This window comes from Curcuma longa, chromosome 4 (assembly GCF_044706935.1).
Source record: "Curcuma longa cultivar G26 ecotype Majalengka, Jawa Barat chromosome 4, ITB_CL_G26_1.1, whole genome shotgun sequence".
Taxonomy (NCBI): domain Eukaryota; kingdom Viridiplantae; phylum Streptophyta; class Magnoliopsida; order Zingiberales; family Zingiberaceae; genus Curcuma; species Curcuma longa.
In genome coordinates, this window is record NC_133864.1 from 19,385,943 (window position 1) to 19,408,633 (window position 22,691).

Genomic DNA, 22,691 nt, shown 5'->3' on the forward strand with positions numbered 1-22,691 from the left:
CCTCCCTGATTAGTCTAGTCGAAAGATGTATAGTCCGACTGACTGGACATGCGTTTGAGTCATCTTTATCCAGTTCTGATGAGTAATAGGGGAAACGGCTTACTGACTGAGTCTCTATTTACAAGGGGCTAAGTTACTATCTTAAATGCAAATCATATGTTGCCTCGTTCATTAGCCTTATCATTGGTGTTTTTACGACGACGACAAGGTCAGCGTATGCTATCTTCTTCGAACCGCGTGCGTCCCATACTATTTTAATGATACTAAACAATGATCTTGGCTGATGTGGGAATAAATTAGAGGGTCCTACTATCTCTTGCTTACTTGGTCTTAACATCGAATGGTCATTTTTGAAACTTCGCGTTACTCGAAAAGTCCCCCGATTCAGCCATCAATGAAGGCAATCATAAGTTGATTTTGTTTAACAGGTAGTATGATGCGACAGATAGAACAAAATCTCACCATCATTTAATTCCATCTGACGGCTCGTAGAGTGGATGTAACAACTCTATTTTTCTATAAAACTCTATTTTTCTATAAAAGCATTGGTCGATCCTTGTCGTTCTTCATCTTTTTCGTCTTCCTTTTCATTTCCTTCTCCTTCCTATGTTTGGTGACAGTTGTAACTTCGTAAGTCTTCATTCTTCATTGTTTTCCTTCTTCTTCCACCCTTCGTGTTTCTCTATCTTCAATGGTCGTCGGGGACACTTTACTTCCTTGGTATGATGTATAACATTTAGCCAATTCGATAGGTGATGACCTATTGCTTAGAGAGCAGTATGACATTCCTTCTTATCATAGTATTAGAATCCCTCCACCGGAGCATAATCCTCATGAGCCACCACCAGGATATACTACCTTTTTCCAAGGTCAGATGGTCGGCGGTTTGAGATTCCCTGTCCCTCCTTTCTTACAAAACCTCGCCATCTATTTCCAATGCTCTTTATCCCAGCTTGCCCCTAATTCATACTGGTTGATTGTAGCGCCTCAATTATTTTTCAACTATACCAAATTCCTTTTGACCCTCCTACTTTTTATTATTTCTTCTATCCTAAGAAAGAGGAGCTTAGGGTAATATATTTCATTGCGAGGCTAGGTTGTAATTTCCTAGATAAATATCTGACCTCACACAAAGGATGAAAGAGAGGATATTTCTTCATCAAGTCTCCTCAGCTGTATACATGGCCTATAGTTTGACATCTCAAGTTGTATCACAACCAACCTTAGGTCAATAGAGGTTAGAATCTACTTTTTTATTTGCACTGAGATCTTGACCGACTAAAATTTAATGTTAATACTTTGGTGGACAACGAGGTCCTTGTGTATAGAGCTGGTCTAAGTCCAAAAGTGATTTCTCTAGAAGAACCACTGAGTAAGATTTCTACTTTTCTTTAAGTCTTCCATTATACTGATTAATTCTCTTCTCTTATAGGTTGGATCATGCTGAGTGCTTCTGTCAATAACCACATGAAGTGGGATCTAACCACGACTCATAGTTGGTGGATTCCAGATGAGGCAGCATAGTCCTCAGCTGCTAATGCAGAGGCTACGATATCAGTGAATGATCGATCCCTAAAGGTCGGGGATCCCCAAGCTTCTATTTTAGAATCCCTAGGTGTCCAAGAGACCTCAGTTCCAGCACTTGCAGTGCAAACTATAGTCAATGAGGTGGAGGTTATATTTGAGGCAGAGCAAGTGCCTCGCTTGAGGAAATGGAGGAAAGTGCCTCAACCACCTTCATCTTCAGAGACTAATGCAACCCTTCAATCCAATAAACCAGACTAACCTATTGTCATTATCTCAGCAAGCTCCTCCCTTACAAAGTCTACCTCTAGAGGGTTATACCAAGAGTCGACACGACAAGCATAGCACTCTAGCTTCAACACAAAGTCAGGATCTCCTCCCACTGACTCAACTCCTAAATGAGGTCCCAATGATCCAACATGCTTCCTCCTCAAGCTCCTCGTGCATCTCATGAAGAACTAGATGATAGATCCAAGCATTCCCTAGAGGACTTTCGTAAGTATGAAAAAGAGGTTTTGCCTCGCTTGGATTTGGAGGCTTTGATTGAATGCCTTAATGGTTTTATTGCTAAGGTGAGAATTTTTTAAGTTGCATTATCTATCAATTTAGACTAACGTGGGGATTTATGCAGGCTTTAAAAGAACATCAGGAATTTCATCGTCGTCTCCCTCATATGATCACTGATTGTCGGTTGTTAGAAGCTCAAGTGGCAAACCTTAAAAATCAATTGAAAACTCCTACTAGAGACATTGATGAAGCTAGGATTTGAGTTTTAATGGAAAAAGCTCGGATTGAGGCTAAGGCAGCCCGAGCTGATGCTGAGGCCTTTAGGGTGAGATGGAAAAGATGCAGAAAAAGGATGAGCTGCACATAATGAAAATTCAACAACTAGAGGAGACTTCTGAGAAGGTCAGGGTTGCCTTTCAACTATCAGAAGAAGAGACTCAGCAGGCTAAAAAAGAAGTCGAATCTCTCAAAAGGGAAGCCACCCAGGTCAATGCTGAGCTAACTTCCACCCATACTCAATAGGTAGAACTCTGTCGCGACTTGCAAGAGGCTATTGCTAAAAAACAAGACCTAGAGTAGTAGTTATCGAGGAAAAGGGGCAAAAAGAGAAGGCTTTCTACGAACGAGATCAAGCGCTTACTACGCTAGAGTTGGTCAGGAAGGAATTGCCTGATTTAAAGAAGGACGAGGAGATATTGTAAAATACGGTTAAAAAAAATAATGGGTTTCGGGTTTAAACCCCTAAACCCATTAGGAATCCGATAACTCCCCCCCCCCCCCTTCGTAGTGACTTTCTTTCTCCTCCTCGCGAAACCGCTGCCGTTTTCCCTTCTCCTCTACGTGAAACCAACGCTGCTTCCTCTTCCGTTTTCTTCTTTTTCTCCTTCTACCGTCGAGCCGAAGAAGCCCTCTCCTCTCCCCTTCATTACGATGCCAGAGTTTCCTCTCCTTCCTTCCACTGCTGTGACCCCCTATTGCTTCGTCGCCTGTAGCGAAGGAAAGCCGACCGTGATTTTCTTCTCCCCTTGTCGAGCTCACGATCGAGGCGTTCCTCTGCGACAATCTCTAGTCGCCACAGCCGATGCCTGTAGCCAACCGCCGTTGTTCCGGGTTCCCTTCTTCCCGAATGGAAACCCTTGAGCGCCGCCTCCCTCTTTCGCGAGTCCAAGAATCGGGGTTAAGCAAATTTCTAAGCTGCAAAAACTAAAGTGAGTTCCCTTTTCTTGGTTCCGGTTAGGTTTCTCTTTTTGAATGGTGATCGGAGTGTTGTGAGTTTTGGCAGCGAGGTGGAACTACGGAATCAGGGTGGATCTAGGGCAAGAATCGAAGCTAATCTGGATTGTTAGGGCAAGGGCTTCTGATTTGAGGTAAGAAGGCTTTAATTCGGTTAGTTTTGATTGGGAAATAATTAGGATTTGATGTTGTTTCGATCATGTTATATGGATTTCTCTGTTCGATTGGAATGGTAGGTTAATGGGAGTTTTTGTGGATTAGAGACGGTTAGAGGATAAAACTATTTATTCGGCTGTGTTGAATGGGGTTAGGGCTCCTTTGGGAGAGTGCCAATTTCTGTTAAGAACCTATTTTATTAGTTTATGTGCCATAGTTTTGAGATTAAGAAAAGTTATAGCTTTCCATTATCAAGTAAAAGTTGTTCCACACCAATTTTTGATTTATTTTCATGTTCAGTGAACTTCAGAAGGACAATCCACTATCTTTACAGATTTACCTTTGGCTCCGATATAGAAGCCAAGATGCTCTTGGCTGTGATTTCACATTATCAACACTGATTTCATGATAGGGTTTGGGATTTGCTGTCTTGATGAGTGGATTGCTGTGGTATGAATGCTAGGGTTAACTTTGAAGTTAATTGAATTAGATTAAGGTCCGTTAATAGTTAAACAATATTAATTAAATAATTAATAAGTCAATTAAAATATTAATTGATTTGATATTTAGTTAATAGTTGATTAAATCAATTTAATAGATTAACCTTAGAATCGGTTTGTTGAAAATTTTAAATATATATGGTATTTAGAAGATCTTGATTTGAAATTGCAGGATCTTGATTTGTGGATCCTGTTGTACACGGAGGTTTTCTTTTCGGTCACCGACTACATTCTGAAGGCGGGTATCTTGTCTTATCTTTTTAGATAAGTTACCTGTTTAGTTCCTTGGTATCTTGATACTTACTGGGTGTATATAGGTTCATCAGAGTAGTGATATACTATTCTTTACTGGGCATTGATTATCTACTAGATGTATCGTGCATACATTAGTGTCATGCACCATTTTGCATGATTGCATGTTGGCGATCATCGACTCCTTTGTAGTTTGAGCCCGTCGCTAGTTACATGATCTGCACACACTGCCACTCATGGGTTAGTGGTACATCAGGAGGGTGTGTGCAGTTGCTCTGTTAGGGTTTCGCTCGGCCGCTCAGGGGTAGTGGTTCCGCAGTGTGGTAGCATTACAGGGATCCCTCCTTCGCATTATGAGATGAGGAGATGAGAGCATTGCTCCCCCATATGACTTGGGGTAGGAGGATAGGTGTACTCCGACAGCATCCTATCCACTCGGTCACTCAGGAGCAGTGATGGTAGAGTGCACAGTTGTCATAGCCCTACCCACTCGACTTCACCATTGTGGTGACGGTAGCTGACTGGTGTCAGGGGTGACCATGTCATTGCATCATGTGCATACTGCATGGATTGCATTTATTTATGTTTGCTGCATTTTGGTTGCTGCATATGTTTGACATGCACATACAGGAGGCCTTATGCATTTTGGTAGGCGATTCTGATATGTACAACTCTTCCGTTCTTTCAGTTTTGCATTTTTTACTATCCTCTCAGGAGACTGTACTGATATGATTATCACTACTAGGGATAGTTTACTATACATGTCTGTTAGATATCCGCTGAGTTCTTTCAACTCACTCCGTTGGTTTCCTTCTTTTCAGGTTGATGTCTGTCTGGAGAGCCGCCCTGCTAGTCCCCTGTCGAGATGACATCGTCTCTGTTGGTTTTTGGCTTTGTTAGGTTATTAGTAGTTATGTTTCAGAACTTGATCTAGATCGTGTGGATTTTCGTATATGTGTTTGGTTTTTAGTGTATCTGTTTTATACTATGTTATTTTTATGGATTGTGGCCGTGTAGGCTTATTTGTGGCCTGGTAGGTCTTATGACATATGTGTATTCATGGAATTGCAATTGTTACAGGGGAGATATTGCCGAAATTTTTCAGACAGCCGTCTCCCGGGGCGTGACAGATATAGTGGTAAGAAAGGAAGGCAAATTTCCTTATTTCTTTAAAATATTATGATATGCTAGGAGCCTAGACTAATAAAATGTTAAAGCATGGCTTCAAGGGAGCTGGTAGATAATTTTTTACAATCTAGACTCATACCTAGAGGAGTCGACCTAAGTTTTCTAGATCCTCAGAAATTATGGACAATTTGCCATCTTCTGAGAAACAAGATTAGTGTAGCTAACTTATTGTATTCGAGTACTTTTCTTTTGAATGTATGACTTTGGAATTGAATGTGAATCTTCCTTATACTATGGTTATTACTCTTGTGAGACCTATTGTAGGGTTATTGTTTTCTTCTACTTAAGCCTCTTAAAGGATAAAATTAGTAGCTACTTATGAGGAGGCATTGAGTAACATATGAGAATGCATAAATCTCAACGGCAAATTTAGATACTATTAAATTCAAATATAATAAAATGAAAGATACCAATTATCTGTCGTAAGGTAAAGTCGCGAGGTCGGGGTTTAGTGTTCCGGGTGTGTCATAAGGCAAAGTTGCGAGCACCGGGCATGGTGTTCCGAGCCTATCGTAAGACAAAGTCGCAAGCACGAGGCTTGGTGTTCCGAGCCTATCGTAAGGCAAAATTGCAAGCTCGGGGCTCGGTGTTTCAAGTCTGTTATAAAGCAAAGTTGCGAGCATAGGGTTCGGTGTTCCAAGCTTGTCGTAAGGTAAAGTCGCCACAACCTTTAACATTGGCGTGACCATCATCTTGTCACCATAGCTTTTTTCCTTGACAGAGCCATGTTCACCAACGATTCTTCCAGTGTTGATCATCATAGAGTCTCGGATCAGATTTCCTACAAACAACGGTAATTTATTACACCGTGGATGATCAAGCTGTCAGTTTACGAACTACTGACATGCACGCTCCTCGAAGATAGTTGCTCGAAAAGATGAAGAGATATGAAAAGCACTTAAAAAGAGAGTTAGAATGGCGCCAATGATGGGTCCCGGTAAGCCACTACGACGCTCAAATTAGGATTTTACGTGAGGAAAGAGTTTAACGACTTAGGAAAATTAGGATTGATGTGTGCATATCTGTGTCCATAGATATGCACAATCTTTTATAGGGTTGATCTACGAAATATTAACGTCCGTTTAAGAAATATTCTGAGATACCTGTTCAATTTTAGAAAAATTCTGATTGTCCGTGTCTTTTGGAGATATTTTCCTATTTTTTTGGAAGATATAATCTTAGGCTCTCTTGATTGCGTGGGCTGACCAACTCCTAAGATTAAGTAGGCTATGAGATCAAGACTCGAGGCTGAGATAGGGTAGGTGCATGATGTCGAGTGAGCACCGAGACCAGAACTCGAGGTCAGCTCGTGATGCCAAACTAGTGCTGAGGCTGGAGCTCGAGATCGTAACTCAAAGCTGAGATGAGGTCGACACGTGCTGCCGAGTAAGTGCTAAGATCGAAACTCAAGGTCGAGATGGTGTCGACGGATGATGTCGAGCAGTTGCAGACATTAAGTCTTAGATCTGATCTTTCTTAATGATTATTCTCTTTTCTGTTTCTCAGCCACGTGATGTTTCATCAGCAACCACGAGTTGATTCCGAGACTCCGACTAAGTCAGAGAATTAGCTGGCTTATACGACGTCGATATCGACACCGATCTTTAAGAGGAGAGAAGGATCGAGTGAAATGAGGAGGTCATGGATAGCGAAGCCCAACCTAAGAAGTCGAAGCGGCGGCAGACCTGCTCAATGACGCTCTAAACAACATCCTCGTCTGTGGCTACGGCGGCGGAGGAGGAGGCAAGTCAGTCGAGTGGGGTGGTCCGAGACGAGTTCTCATTCTGTTTCAATGCAAATTGAAGGGGTAGTCGCCTATCGAGATGATGCCGAAGTTTGGAACTTTTCGATTCCTGGAGGCAGATCAGGCAACGAAGGAGGAGGAACGGCAGACGAGAAGAAGAGAAAAAGCTTTTCGCCTGATTTGGCCAAATAAAAAAAGTCAAAAAAACTTATCCGCTGATGGATTCATGAATTCATTAATCCATTATTTAATAACAAATAAACAGTGAAAAAGATTAAATAAACTGAAGAAAATTTTCCACGGAGAAGTTTTCCTCAATTTTTTTGAATCTATCCTCCCAAATAAACAGATCGTTGGGAATTCACTTGGTGTTCCTTTTTGTGAAAATGGTGCATGTTCTTCTAACTCAGCAAAAATGAACCGCACACAGCGTTTAAAAAATACACTCTTCACAGATGCTCCTCACAGTTGACTGAAAAAATTAAAATATACAGAAAAAAAAACAGGGGAATCAAAGGACGATCAGCGACGGACATTACTTACAGGATTAGAGGGCCATGCTCCATTAAAAATGCAGAAGAAAGAGTTTGGTGTGTTGGTCGTAGATAGACCGATCACGTTACCTTGAGATGGTGTCTTCGTGATGTAAGTCATCACACAGCTAAGAGATGCATCAATCTGGTCCCCTCTCAAATTTATATTCAGCCCCTTCAAATTTAAAATCTTAGATTGGCCGAAAGGACGATTATTGGAAAAGTGTGTGGAGTGGTTTGCCAACAACTTAGCTAGAAATCAAGCTCAAACACAAAATGAGAGATAAAATAATAGATTTTTGAGGAGCAGGTAAATAGTGATTTGAGGGCAGAAGTAAGTTGCATGTAAAGAGGAGTAAGTAGTGAATAGATTGTAGGATGAGACGTAGCTCCCTCTTAATTTATACCTCCCCTCTTCAATAACAAGAGTGATATTCTATTATCTGTTTCCTAAGTTGAGAGTGAAAATCTACTGACAGGTGCCCTATCAATCTATTCTTAGTATAGATACTAGACATTTTGAAAGTATTGTAGTGTTGCACATAGATCTTGAAGTCTTCATGGCAGATTTTGCTGCTAATATAAGTATATAACAGATTCAAGTCCAATGTAAATAAGTAAGCCTTAGTTGTATTTTGACAAAGTTTAATATTTGTTGTTAGTTAATGCTCCTAGGAGGTTTAATTGAGTTGGACACTATTTTACTCAGATTTATCTTCTGTTTTTTAATTTTCCTTCTTCCTCTTTCTCGGGACCGGTTTATCCTTATGGTGAAATTTTAGAAACTCACGTGGTTTTAATTCATTGAAATCTAATAATTTTCCCATGACACAACCTCACGTTTTAAGGCTGCGTGTTTAGAAGGTTTCGGTGCTAGGCTATGCTAGCTGGAAATTTAGAGACGAGAAACGGAAAATACGGAAACGGAAACGGGGAAACGAAATGAGATAAAGTTTCCAGATTTTGGAAACGTACAAAACCCCCTTCGTCTTCTCCGTCGCACCCACCGTTCCACCAGCCATCCGCTCTCATGCAGCACGCGCAACAGCTGCGCCCCCTTCCGCCGTGCTCAGGCGCTGCAATCCCCTTGCATCGCCGCTACCACCGCTCTTCCCGCTTCCGCCGGTATTGATCCCGCCTCCGCACCGCCGTATATCGCCGTCATCACCGCGCGCGATGGCGTATTCCTGCCCCCTCCCTGTCATCTTTTCTACTGCTCCGGCTAGCGCCGGTGCTATCGCGGGGTGGCTCCGCACCTCCGCAGCGCCCGGTGCTATCGCGGGGTGGCTCCGCACCTCCGCGGCGCCGTCCGGGACCGTGTAGAGGAGCTCTAGCGCTGTCAGCGCCCGCTCTGCGGTCGTGCCGCCTGGCCCCGACGCCGCTACAACCTTCATTGGCCGTTTCTTGTAAGTGGAAAGGTTTCTCAGCGTTTCGAAAACGGGGATAGCAATCTAAACGTTGTTTCGAGACAGCGTAGGTGCTAGGTAGGACAGCTGAAAACGATTATGTTCATGCACCTCTTTTTTTTCGTTTAACATGTGTCGTCTTAATTTCAAGAATAGTTTGTGTCGAATTTTCCACATTTTTTCCAGATCATGAAGCGAGGAGGTTCTTCCTGGACCTTGCCGCTTATAACTGCAAGCCACCATCCCTTTCGCAGCTCTCATCACACCAATTGATTCATAGCAATCGGTATTACCCATGGCCACACAAAGGGCTTCCGCCTCTTCGGCCACCGCCGGCCTCGAGCTCCCAGCGAAGGTTGTTCCTGGCAGCTACGGCATCCCGTTCATCTCCGCCATACGAGACCGTCTCGGGTTCTACTACGACGGGCAGGACAAGTTCTTCCAATCTCGCGTCGACCAGCACAACTCCACCGTCGTCCGCCTCAATGCGCCGCCGGGGCCCTTCATGGCCTCCAACCCCCGCGTCATCGCCCTTCTTGACGCCAAGAGCTTCCCTGTCCTTTTCGACGTCAACAAGGTGGCCAAGCGTGACCTCTTTACGGGAACCTACATGCCCTCCACCGCCCTCACTGGCGGCTTCCGGGTCTGCTCCTACCTTGACCCCTCCGAGCCGAAGCACGCCCAGATCAAGCAGCTCCTCTTTACCCTCCTCGCCGCAAGGAAGGACGCCGTACTCCCAGCCTTCCGAACCGAATTTGGCGCCCTTTTCGACTCCGTAGAGGCGGAGTTGGACTCTGGGGCGGGGAAGTCGTCGGACTTTAACAAGCTCAACGACGGCACCGCGTTTGAGTTCTTAGGTGAGGCATTCTTCGGCGTGAGGCCGTCGGCTACGACGCTCGGTGGCACAGGGCCGTCGAGGAGCACCCGATGGTTGTTCCTACAGCTATGCCCTCTCATGACGCTCGGCCTCCCCAAGATTTTGGAGGAGCTGCTTCTGCACACATTTCCGCTGCCGCCGCTCATCGCGCGATGGGACTACAAGGCGCTCTACAAGTACATCAGCGAGGCCGCAGCCTCTAGCGGTGTGCTCGACACCGCCGAGAAGCTTGGTATCTCGCGGGAAGAGGCATGCCACAACCTCCTCTTCACCACCGTCTTCAACGCCTACGGCGGGATGAAGGTGCGGCGTCACTTAAAATTATTTATTTAGCCGTTGTTTGTACATACTTTTCACCTTAATTGAGAGATCATGGACTCCAACAATTATTGTAGGTATTGCTGCCCGGGATAATGGGGTGTCTAGCAAAGGCCGGCGAGGGCCTGCACAAGCGGCTGGCGAAGGAGATCCGCGCAGAAGTGGCGGCAGCAGGCGGCAAGGTGACGGTGGCCGCACTGGAGCGGATGGAGCTGACACGCTCGGTGGTCTATGAGGCACTGCGCCTGGACCCTCCCGTGAAGTACCAATACGGGCACGCTAAGCGCGACTTGGTCATCGAGAGCCACGATGGGGCATACCAAGTGCGCTCCGGCGAGATGCTCTTCGGCTACCAACCTTTCGCCACACGCGACCCCAAAGTCTTCGACCAAGCCGGCCAGTTCGTGCCCGATCGGTTCGTGGGCGAGGACGGGAAGAAGTTGCTCAAGTACGTGGTTTGGTCGAACGGGCCAGAGACAGAGAGCCCGACGGTGGCGGACAAGCAGTGCCCGGGGAAGGATCTGGTGATCCTCGTGGGGCGGCTGCTCGTCGTGGATTTCTTTCTCCGGTACGACTCTTTCACTGCCGAGGTGGGCACGCAGTTGCTCGGTGCACAGGTGAACATCACCTCCTTGGCTAAGGCGTCCACTAGCGCCGCCTCTACCAGCGACAACTAATTAGCCAACCTGGATGCATCGGAGCGTGTATTGTTCAGTTATTTAATTATTAGCTAGTTGAAGGAGTGTATCAAATATAATCGCTTGAGATTTAAATAATTTTAGCATCATCATTATTATAAATTAATTTTATTAAAATAGATATATGAAGTTGATGCGTCCCGGGTAGCTGGGTCGGCCGTCGCCCTCTCTACCATATATCGCACGGTCATATTCTCTCTAAAGCGTCAAGATTGGTGTGAATGCGTGAGTGTTATAATATTCAAACGATGTTACAACCAATACACATGAGGGTTATAACACCCCCACACATTAATGTTCAATTTTTTAAACAGTTAATGTGGATAATAAAGAAAGAATGAGTGGACCAAAGAGATTCATAAATAATGAGTATTTCAAATTACTTATATATATATATATATATATATATATATATATATATATATATATATATATATATATATATAAATAAAAGAGTTTCGTATTTTTGACATATAATACTTTAACTAAAGATTTTTAATAACAATCCTAACAAGCGATCACAGGTATAATCGTCAAGTTGGGTTAGGTCCGTCGGATTGGCCCGCCCCATCAAGAAATTTAAGCGGGTTGGGTTGAAATTTTATCAACCCATTTTAAGATGGATTGAGGTGGGTTGGCCCGCCTAGGCCCGCGACCCGCGTGGGTTGGCCCGCGGCGGGCTTGGGTTGGTCCACGGGTTGAAAAAGTTTATTTATTTATTTTAAATTTTAAAATTAAAGTATAAAACTTAATGAATTAGTGAGTTTCATTTATTTAAAATACAATTTAAGCTTAAAAATTATAATTCAAACTTAAAACTTTCAACTTAATCAATTTAAATTATACTTCAAACTTAAAATTTTTAATATTTTTTAACAGACCCGCGGGTTGGCCCGCCTAACCCGCGGCCCGCCTTGAGTTGGATTGGGTTGGAGATTTCTCAACCCGCCAAATTGGTGGGTTAGCCCGCCCCGCCCCGCCATATGATGGGCCCGATGTGGTTAGCCCGCCCCGCCATGGATTGGCCTGTTTGACAGCTCTGATCGCAGGGTATACATCTCCTTTTCAAGGAGCGGTGAATCCATTATGAGTTATTCAAACATCGTCAGACACTTCGACTTATACCCAATCATCTTGGATCTACATCTCCTCACAGAGCCGGCCCTAGGCCAGGGCAACTAGGGCGATGGCCCAGGGCCCATAAGTTAGAGGGGCCCAATTTTTAGGTATAATTTTTATACTTTGCTGGGTTTAGCCGTTTAGGGTTACGCCAAAAATCGCTCCTTCCGCATCGCCGTTTCTGCGGTAGTGCAGCGCCGCTCATCAACGCGCAGACCCACCGTCCCACCCCTTCGTGGACACCTCCAGCCGGCCGCGGCTCCGCAGCTCCACCTGCGTCTCAGCCAGGTGGCAGGTACTCCGCGCTCAGCCCGACCAGCGCGCGGCAGTCCTCGAGCGCTCCGCCGCCTCCGCCTGCGGCTCCGCAGCTCCGTCGCCTCCGGCTGTGCCAAGGGTTGCAATCTGCTCGGTACCTCCCTACCTCACAAATTTTGTTTAAGTTAGTCGTTTTATTTCGTGCTCTGACTCGTGATTATGGGTGTTTGATCCCACTAAGATCGTCAAGAAAGTAAGGATTGACTTTTCCTGCAATGGAAAAATTTCCCCCAAAAATTGTAGAATTTACCTAATTTGTTTTCCTCCCCAAAAAGTGCCTTGATTTTGTGAACTGATGGTCAATTACTTTGAATTAGTACTCGCGAAATTGCCTTAGTACTCGTGAAATTGTCATATCTTTAATGCTGTGTTCACAGAAACAATATGATAAAGAAAGGAGAAGAGGTAAAAGTTGAAAAACTAATCAGTTTCTCTTATTTACGTAGAAGTAAGTAAATATGGGATACAAATTTATTTCCATTGGATTTCTTTATTTCATTTTTGCCCAAGTTGAACAAAAGATGGAGTCTAATGAGTTAAAGCATCTGATTAACAACAATAAATGATGCTGTTTTTTTCTTTTTGGATCCATCCAAGCTAACAAGATGGCTGCCTGTGGGTTGGAAAGTTGCGCCCATTTTATGTTCTTTTGTTGGAGTGTTTTAGGGCTTTGTTTATGATGTGATGGTTCTTGGTGTTAGGGATTCTTGGTGATCTATTATTCTGTTTCCTCTTTTGTGATCGCATGTTTGATGGATATACTGATATACATTGTTTCTTTGTTACAAACAGTTGTCCATTTTAATTCATTTAAAATTGCAACCATATTGCCATCACATTTATACTAAAACTTAAGTATAAGTATACTAAAATTGTAACATATTGCTTAATTTTAACGCTAAGGTTGTATTTGGTAGAATCTAACTAGTAGAAAATTTTCCATGTGTCTAAAAGAGTGCATCCCTTCTGGTTAAATTTCTATTTTTGGCCATTTAATGTTGCTGATTTCTGGTCTTTGGTGTTCAATGAAGCTACTGGTTGTTTAGATGTTGCTTCTATGTTTGTTCTGATCTTATCAATGCTTGCCTCCTTTAACTTCAAAAAAGGTTATCTTTGGTCGAATCTTTTTGATTTTTGACAAAGTGTATAAATAGTATCGTTATTTAGAAACAATTACACAGTAGTATACTCAGAGTGATTGTTCTCTTTTGTCATGTGATCAGGTAAACAGTTCTTCTACAGTTCCACGGGTGTGCCATCACTTGTATGGTTCTGATATAGGGACATATCTTACAATCACTTCAGTGGCTCTATACCATCATTTCTAGCAAATTTATCCTGGCTTCAAGTGTTGTAAGTGGGCAATTTCTTTTGAGCCTCCAAACATATTAACCATATTTGCTTTTGAACTACACTGAGGTCATTTGCTCTGGCATTTTTGCAGAAACTTGTCGAACTACAACCTTGATGGCTCAATTCCACAAGGCTTATATGATCGAAAGGAGAAAGGCTTACTATTGCTGATGTATATGGCATTTCTCTAGAACACCCAACTTACTCTTGCTTAGTTTCTATGCCATCTAGATCTATGTTATCTATGGAACATTGAGCTTATGATCTGTTTCCTTGGTATTTAGTACAACTTTTGTTGATGTTGTAGGCTCGTGTGAAATTAGTTTAACTTCAGTGTTATAATCTCATTACACAATTCATTTTATGATTTATAAAGATGTAACTGTAATTTTTTGGATTTACTTGGAATGATTGTAGATTTTTGATCCAATAATGCAAAGAACATTTTCGACTTATTCAAGATAAAAAGATTCATTATCATTATCTTAGTCATAAAATTCAAAATGAGTTAATATCTATGTTAGCCTCCAAAATCAAGAATGCAATAATTAAAAAAGTAAAAGAAGCAAAATATTTTTCAGAAGTTTATTTGTATCATGAACTACAAAGAACAAATGACTCATTTTATGATGTGTAAATGTTTCAGACACTTCAATTAAAATAGAAGAGTACTTTTTAAAATTTTTAAATGTAGAAGATACAATTGGTTTAGGTCTTTTTAATGAATTACAAGTTATTTTACAATCTTTAGAACTTAATATTGATAATGTGAAAAAGCAAAGTTATGATAATGGATCTAATATGAAAGACAAAAATTAAAGTGTACAAAAGAGATTGCTTGATATTAATCCTAGAACATTTTACATACCATGTGGTTCCACTGGACTTAGTTGTTTGTGATATGACAAATTCTTGTGCTAAAACAAAATTATTTTTTAAAGCATGTCAATGTATGTACACTGTGTTCTCTAATTCAACAAAAAGATGGAATGTTTTACTTGAATATATTGATGGATTAACTTTAAAATCATTGTCAACTACAAGATGGGAAAGTCATATTGAAACAGTTAAAGCAATACTATCTCAAGTTTCTCAAATTAGAGAAGCTTTGTTCAAATTAGCAGAAATAAGTGAAGACAACAAATTAAGTAGAGACGCTGAAACTTTAGCTCAAGGCTTCGTCCACCTCACGGACACGCCGAGGAGTAGGGGCAAGTTATCCCCGAACCTCGTACATCTTCGATTTCTTTGGTTTGTGTTTTTTAGTTGTTGTTTCTTTTCCCATATTCCGCTGCGTACTAATCTCTCGTAGGAGAAAAACTTTCGATTCGCGGAAAGAAGGCTATTCACCCCCCTCTTACTGTTCCACTCCAACAGCTGTAGGCGACAAGGGGCAGGTATGTATCTTTAGAGGAGGAATAGTCGAATAGATTGATACACTTGTTGGACAACTAATTTAATTTCTAATGGAGGGAGAAAAAGAAAAGAACCAAAAGGTTCTTCACAATCTTACACTTACAGTAGCACATTGTCCATTTTCAATTTATTTTTCATTTCTAAGTATGATCTTTCACCAAGCTTCTTCGGGCTTTTGAAGGCATGTGATTTCAGGTTTATTCATGGACTTGAATTAATCAGGGGTGTGCATCTTGTGCCAAGCTATGTTAGACTAGAAAATTCCATGCAAATCCTGTCTCAATGTCTCATGATTAAGAAAACAGAAAAGTATTAAACATATTTTCCACTTTCATAGCCTTGAATTCTTATCTCATGAGAACCTTCATCCTGCTCTGTTTCTTTACTTTCTCTATAAATGCCTCAATCATTTCCTGCAGCTCATCTCTCATTCTTTCTATTGGTCCTCCTCCACTTTTCTTAATCATGAGACAACTTTGGTTCTCACAGCTTGACACGGGATTAAACAGCTTGGACTAGGAAATATGGTTCTCATAAGACAAGATTTGCATTATATTGTGGTTGAAAGAAAATTCCAAAGTAGATGTTCAACCAACCTACCCAATAACTTTGCAAAATGCAAAAAAAAACCACAGAAAACTTTGCCTGAATTAAATATTCTATGAATTCTTAATCGTAAATTCATAATTAATGCTTTTTAGTTTATGCATGCTCTTTGGAAGAATATTGTGCTATATTCCTTTGTTTAGTAGTCAATTGGTATATATTATCTTAATATAAACAACTTCAACATGTCGCTTCTCATGAGCATGTTAACATTTCATAGTAAAATTGAAGAGGAGTATCTTTATTAGTCTATATCTTATCCTTTTGTTCAAAAACAGAATATGATTACTGGAGCTGCTCAAATGGATGACAATATCCTCGTTGTGTCAGCACCTGATGGACCAATGCATCAAACAAAGGAGCATATTCTTCTTGCTCGCCAAGTAAGATTTCCTTGTCATTGCAATTGATTTTATTTTTAAGCACTATTTGGAATATTTATCTATATTAATTCAATTCTGGCCTTGTCACTTAGGTGGGTGTGCCATCACTTGTACATTTCTTAAGCAAGGTTGATGCTGTAGATGATCCTGAATTATTGGAGCTTGTAGAAATGGAGCTTCGAGGTTTGTTGTTGGTTGATGCTTTTCCTTGAAATTTGATACTTTCCGTTGTGCTTGACATTCTCTTAATTTAATGTAGAGCTCCTTAGCTTTTATAAGTTCCCTGGGGATGATATTCCTACCATTCGCACCCTAAGTATTTTTTGAATAGAAAATAAGACTCCCTTGTTCATGTTGTAATTCAGTATCAAGTTGGATGATGTCCCAACTTATGGAGGCTCTTAGTGTTATAATCTCATTACACAATTCATTTTAGTTGCATTTAGAAACAAGTTTGGAGTTTTTTTAAGATGAAATTAGTTGTATTATGAAATTTAGGAAGGTTAAAATCTGTCCTTTATCAAATGGTGTAAGAATTAAATTTGATCATGGCTTCTCTGGTTCGCTTCATCCAAGGCCCAAAAATTATAATTTCGCCCAGGGCCCTTGGACAACCAGGACCGGCTCTGGAATGTATTAAACATAGCGACAGAAATTTATCTCTGTTGCTAACTTTAGCGACAGATATTTAACGTTGTCGCTAAATTTAGCGATTGAAATATATATTCCGTCGCTAAGTTTAGCGACATAATTAAATTTCCGTCACTAAACTTAGCGATTTCTGGAATAAAAATTTCATCGCAAAAAATGGTAATTGGAATCACTGTTCCGTCTATGTTCTAGCGACGGAAATACTACTTAACGATGGAAAATTAAATATCCATCGCCAATTAGCGACGAAAATTTATAATTTCGTCTCTAATTAACGACAGAGATAAAATTTCCGTCGCTAATTAGCGACGGAAAGTTAATAATTCTGTTGCTAATTAGCGACGAAATTATAAATTTCCATTGCTAATATTCTAATTTTTTTTTAAAAATTGTTTATCCAAATTTCCTATTACATTTTTACCAACAATCTAAAACTATCACAAGCAATAGTTTTACAGGAATAAACAACACTATAATTTACAATAAACAACATATTAAACACGAATTTTAAACAACTTTTACAACACAACAATCTAATCATAAAACAATTTAACAACTTAATATATTCAATATCTGAAACAATCGAATCACGATACAATTAGTTCTCAATCTCTTAAATAAAGCCAGTCACAACATTTGAACGAAACTAATTAAATCATAATACAACTACCAAATATCTGAATACAATGATACTATATCAAATGTCTAAATACAATCAAATTTATGAAAAATATATAAACTCACCGAGTCAAAGTATCAAATCCTGCAAAAAATATAATAAGATAGGTTAGTAATAAATCAATTATATTTATCTATTTTGAAAATGCATGTTTACGAGTCATAATAAAAAAAAGAAAATATACAAATGTTAACATACCTCGCAAGCAGCTACTGATCAGGATCATCAGGGTCCTGAGTGTTGGGTTTTTCAGGCCGTAAAAATCGCTTTTTGCGTTGCGGAAACCCCGAAACCCCAAGCCATCGGATCCGTGCGAAAATAAAAGATTTTCACATACTTATTTTTCTATTCCTAGATCTACTTTAGATATACATGAAAAAGGAGATTACCCTCGGTGCGTGCCCTTCACGTATCCCGCTCGTCCAAACGGTGCCGGATCTCTAGAGTGTCACGTGTCACTCCTCTACAAGTATCCACACGGACAAATAGTGGAGAAAACTGAAACTTAGGAGTGTGCTAGCACTCAAGCAAGTTTCGGCCAAGAGCTTGGAGAGGGAGAGGAAGAAAAATTCCAAGGAGGAAGAAGGCTTGAATGAGAGTGAATGAGAAAATGAATTCACTCTACACAACTTCATGTGGCCGGCCACATTAAGGAATGGGAAGTTACAAACCTCCCAATCAATGCCATGAGTTACAAACCCCCTTTGTAACCCCCATGATGTGGCAACTCTTGATGATGTGGAGCATCATCATTGGCCACCATTTATGCCACCTCAACTTGGTCATGTCAAACATTGACCATGAGGTGGCATGAGTCAAGTCAAACTTGTCATGACATGGCATAAAGTCAAGTCAAACATGACATGGCTCAAGTCAAACTTTGACCATGATGTGGCATAAAGTCAAGTCAAACTTGACCATCAAGTCAAGTCAAACTTGACCATAAAGTCTTCCTTCTCAAGTCAAGTCAAACTTGACTTCTAATCTCCCAAGGTTGATCAAATCAACTCAACTAGTCTAGTTTGGATTACACTTAATCCAATTTGATTCATCACATGAATCTAATCCTCTTGGTTCATCATATGAACCTAATCTCCACCTAATTGCCCTTTGTGTGTGACCCTATAGGTTCTTGTAACGTTGGCAATGCTCCTAAACTCATTTAGAAGCATAAGTAGTGAGCGGTATCTAGCAACACATCACTACTACCCAAGTTACAAGAATGTTGAGATCCAACATCACCATTGTGACTACTAATTGTGACTCTTCACAATATGTGACAATGTCCTTCTATCCTTGATATCATGATTGATCAAACCGAGGCATAGACCGTGTCATCCTCTAATCAATCTATGTCTTGAACTCCAAGTAGACTCACTCCAATCAAATGAGCTCAACATCTCATGTTGACTCATTTGGGCATGGTCATGCACTTAGTGGTCTCACTCTATCAAGAACTATGATATCACTCCCGTCATATAGGAGGGATAGATCCCATCTACATCACTCACATCCCTCCGCATAATTTGTTACATACCCAGTAATCGCCTTTATAGTCCACCCAGTTACGGGTGACGTTTGACGAAGCCAAAGTAAGTAACTCCTTATGTAGGGAACCATGGTGACTTCAGGTCCAAGGACTAATAGTCATACTAATAGCCACATGAGAAAGTATATGACACTCATATAACGATCCATGATACTTTCTCATGGCGGGTCATTCAGTATACATTCTCCAATGCATACCCATGTGTCAACTTGATATCTCATATCCATGACTTGTGAGATCACGTCATCGAGTTGACCTACATGCTAGTCTCATCGCAATAAAATTATTCCTGAATGTTAATACTTGACTAGGAATCATTTAGAGTAGTGTTCTCTATATCATCTCACTATCGATTTAACCAATCGATTGATATAGATATGAACGCTCTACTCAAGGACGCTACTATACTTAGTTATTTGGCACCAATACAAGTAAGTATAATAACTAAACAGAAATGCCTTTATTTATATATAGGAATATGATATAATGAGTCCATACATCAATCATATGATTGGCTCTATGGCTCTAACTAACACTGAGTCCCCTGTGAGTCAAAGGCATGCGGGCGCTGCGGCATGGCACTCATGTTAGCCATGAAGTCCTGCATCTGCTGTGCAATCTACTTATATCACAACTAGGCTTAGCGAGACTCTTGAAATTGCGCTTCTAATGTGGAGAGTCGATTTTTTAATTCTTAATTTTCTTGTTGTAGGGCTTCTATCGTAGAAGATGATCTGCTAGGACGACCCCTAGCTCTAGGGGCCATCACACGATCATATATGACTCTCACCTGGGACTCTAGGTCGTAGAGGGTGGAGCTCTTCTTCCTCCCACCGACCACATCATAATATATCTCATTTACCTGGTCGGTGGAGAGAGTCTGCATATCACGTCCCTCTCTATCTGGCTGAGACGCTTGTGCAACTCTGGCATCCATTTTAGCCTATTTAAAAATATATTCATATAAAATATAAAATTAGAAAAAATAATCATTGATAATAGTTAAATAAATTTAAAATTTAAAATTTTATGTCTAATGTCTGCGATCGTGGATCGATAAATGTATTATCCTTAGACTTATGTGTCTTAGTAAAAATCTCCCAACAAGTAGGAAGTCGTTGTAGCTCATACTCCTAAGGATTAAAAAAATATAATTAAATCCAAATAATATCATTGCTAATTATATAATTCTAAGTTAAATATATTAACTATAAACTCACCAAGTCCAAGGTATGCTCGACGATGGAACGAGATCCAGCTGTATGCTTTGTGGATCCAGTGCTAGGACCAGCCAGCTCAGTATTTCTATTGGCTCAAGTTGTCGCTGAATTTGACTGTCATCTTTGTGCAGCCCAAATGGCTTACCATGCATCCCAAATATCAACTGGGATGAAAGCTGATCTAACGCCCTTTCTTCTGTATTTATAAAGCAGATCTTGTATAATTTAGCACAAGCATTATTCCAAGTTTCTTTAAATTCCTCCTCGTGCCCTGGCTCCCAGGTATACTTTTTTTGTAAAAAAAAATTTATTCAATTAGTATAAACAAATATAAATTTTGATAATATAAATAACTTACTAAAAACTCATCGTAGTAAAAACTCATAGGAGTAGAAGCTACCTTAGCATTTTCCAAACCAAATTTCTTGATAATTTCTTTAGCATATTAGATTTGGTAAACATGAGTTCCTTCTTCTCTCTTACCTATACAACATGAAACACATCACTCTTTGGTACCCAAAAGGTTAATTCACTAACATTTTGTAAATATTTCTTAGGGACCCATGCTTGCTTTACCTTTCCTTTAATGATTTGTTTACTAGGTGACCCTTGTCTTCCTACTAGAGAAATATATGTTGGGAAACACTAGGAAACCCGTTCCGGTGAATTCTTGCAGAATAAAATTTTTTCCAGAAATGGATTTAAGTTGCCCTCATAGTTAATCAAACCAAGGTTTGATCAACGCATTTAGATCATTGGGCTCTTGTGTTTGGTTTACAGGATCCAATATAAAGGGAACAATTTATTTAGAGCGGAAACAATTGTTGGTGCAATCTTTGCCCCAAGTGCATTGAGTTTCAATGTTTGGCTAAACTATGTTTGAAAGTTAGGCAATACTTGTGATCTAACATGTGTGCAATGCAAGTGTTGCAGGAAAGTCCAAGCGTAGTCTTGGCAAAGGAAAAGTCCAAGGGTGGTCTTGGCAAAGGAAAAGTCCAAGGGTGGTCTTGGCAAAGGAAAAGTCCAAGGGTGGTCTTGGCAAGGAAAAGTCCAAGGGTGGTCTTGGCAAGGAGAAGTCCAAGGGTGGTCTTGGCAAGGAGAAGTCCAAGGGTGGTCTTGGCAAGGAAAAGTCCAAGGGTGGTCTTGGCAAGGAAAAGTCCAAGGGTGGTCTTGGCAAAGACTTGACATGACAAAGCTGATGGAAGCATCTCAGGCTAGTGCAGGGAGGCATGAGGCTGTGGGAGGTGTTTGAAGGCCGAGGTCTAGGTCAAGAGAAGCTGAAATGGGATTTTTCAGCTTCACCAGTCGACTGGCCCTGCCAGCAGTCGACTGCTCATAAATCAGACGCACACAGAAAGATCAGTCGAGCCAGAGGAAGACAGGAGTCGACTGGGCAGTCGACTGGTGTTATGGTGAGTCGACTGTTGCCAGTCGACTGGTCTTGGACAGTCGACTGCTATTTGAACGTTGCAGAAAATTGGCAAGCATTTAATGCGCTTTAATGCGAGATTTTGTTGCCGATTGAAGGCATCAGTCGACTGGCCCTGCCAGCAGTCGACTGATGTTGCAGAAATTATAAAAGAAGCCTGCACGAGAACAACTCAAGAATTTCGCCATTCTTTCATTCTTTTGTGCTTCTTCTGAGAACTTGTTTGTTCTCCATTCTCTGCTTTCTTTCTCTCCTCACAAACACTATTTCATATCATTCTTGAGGAGATCTAAAGAGTTGTAAAGGTTTCTCCGCCTTCGAGGTTTTCGAGAAGGAGAAGATTCATAGTGCATCGGGTGTGTGCGTGCGTGTGGATCCTTGGATTAGTCACCTCTGCGGAGGTGGAGACCAAGTAAACAAACCGGGTTAGCGTTGATCTCTTTCTTTCTCTTTTATATTTTTGCTTCCGCTAATCTCTGTGCAGAGAAAGAACAAGAAAAGTCGAGAAACGCTATTCACCCCCCTCTAGCGAACCAACCGATCCTAACAAGTGGTATCAGAGCCGGTTACGTTTCGGAGGATCTAACAATCAACCGGAGCAACTAATGGCATTTCAAGAGGGTTACAGCACCGCACGACCACCATACTTCGATGGGAATGATTTCGCCTACTGGAAAGGTAGAATGGAATACTATTTAATGAATGATATTGAAAACTGGAGCTACAACGACCTTGCAATGCGGGCTATCAAAAGAGCAGTTGAGCAAAGTCGAACCTTTTAATTCGGTAAAAGAATTATGGGAGAAATTGATAGAACTAAATGAAGGATCTACTAAATCGAGACGAGCCAAGAAGGATCTTCTTGTAAGTAAATTACAATCCTTCGCGATGAGATCAAATGAAAATGTAAGTCAAATGCATGGGAGATTCAAGGAAATTGTAAATGGACTCCATGTAATCGGAGAAAAGATCGATAACCGCGATCTTGTAAGGTATGTGCTACAAGCCTTTCCCCGAACTACTTTTGTAACGACC

The 22,691-nt window shown here is 41.0% G+C and overlaps 1 protein-coding gene across 1 annotated transcript; it reads left to right on the forward strand.

The window, feature by feature from the left end:
* The first annotated feature begins 9,285 nt into the window (after positions 1–9,285).
* LOC141826872 (allene oxide synthase 2-like) lies at positions 9,286–11,061 on the forward strand. The gene is made up of 2 exons (XM_074714186.1): positions 9,286–10,223; positions 10,316–11,061. Exons 1-2 carry the CDS (start codon positions 9,339–9,341, stop codon positions 10,913–10,915), a joined length of 1,485 nt encoding a protein of 494 aa, XP_074570287.1. The 5' UTR covers positions 9,286–9,338; the 3' UTR covers positions 10,916–11,061.
* The last annotated feature ends 11,630 nt before the right edge of the window (positions 11,062–22,691 follow it).

Bases quoted from the DNA above. Each gene is read 5' to 3' on its own strand.
- LOC141826872 (XM_074714186.1), top strand. From the start codon at position 9,339: ATGGCCACACAAAGGGCTTCCGCCTCTTCGGCCACCGCCGGCCTCGAG. The intron at 10,224-10,315 runs GTGCGGCGTCAC...CAATTATTGTAG, and splicing joins ACGCCTACGGCGGGATGAAG to GTATTGCTGCCCGGGATAAT.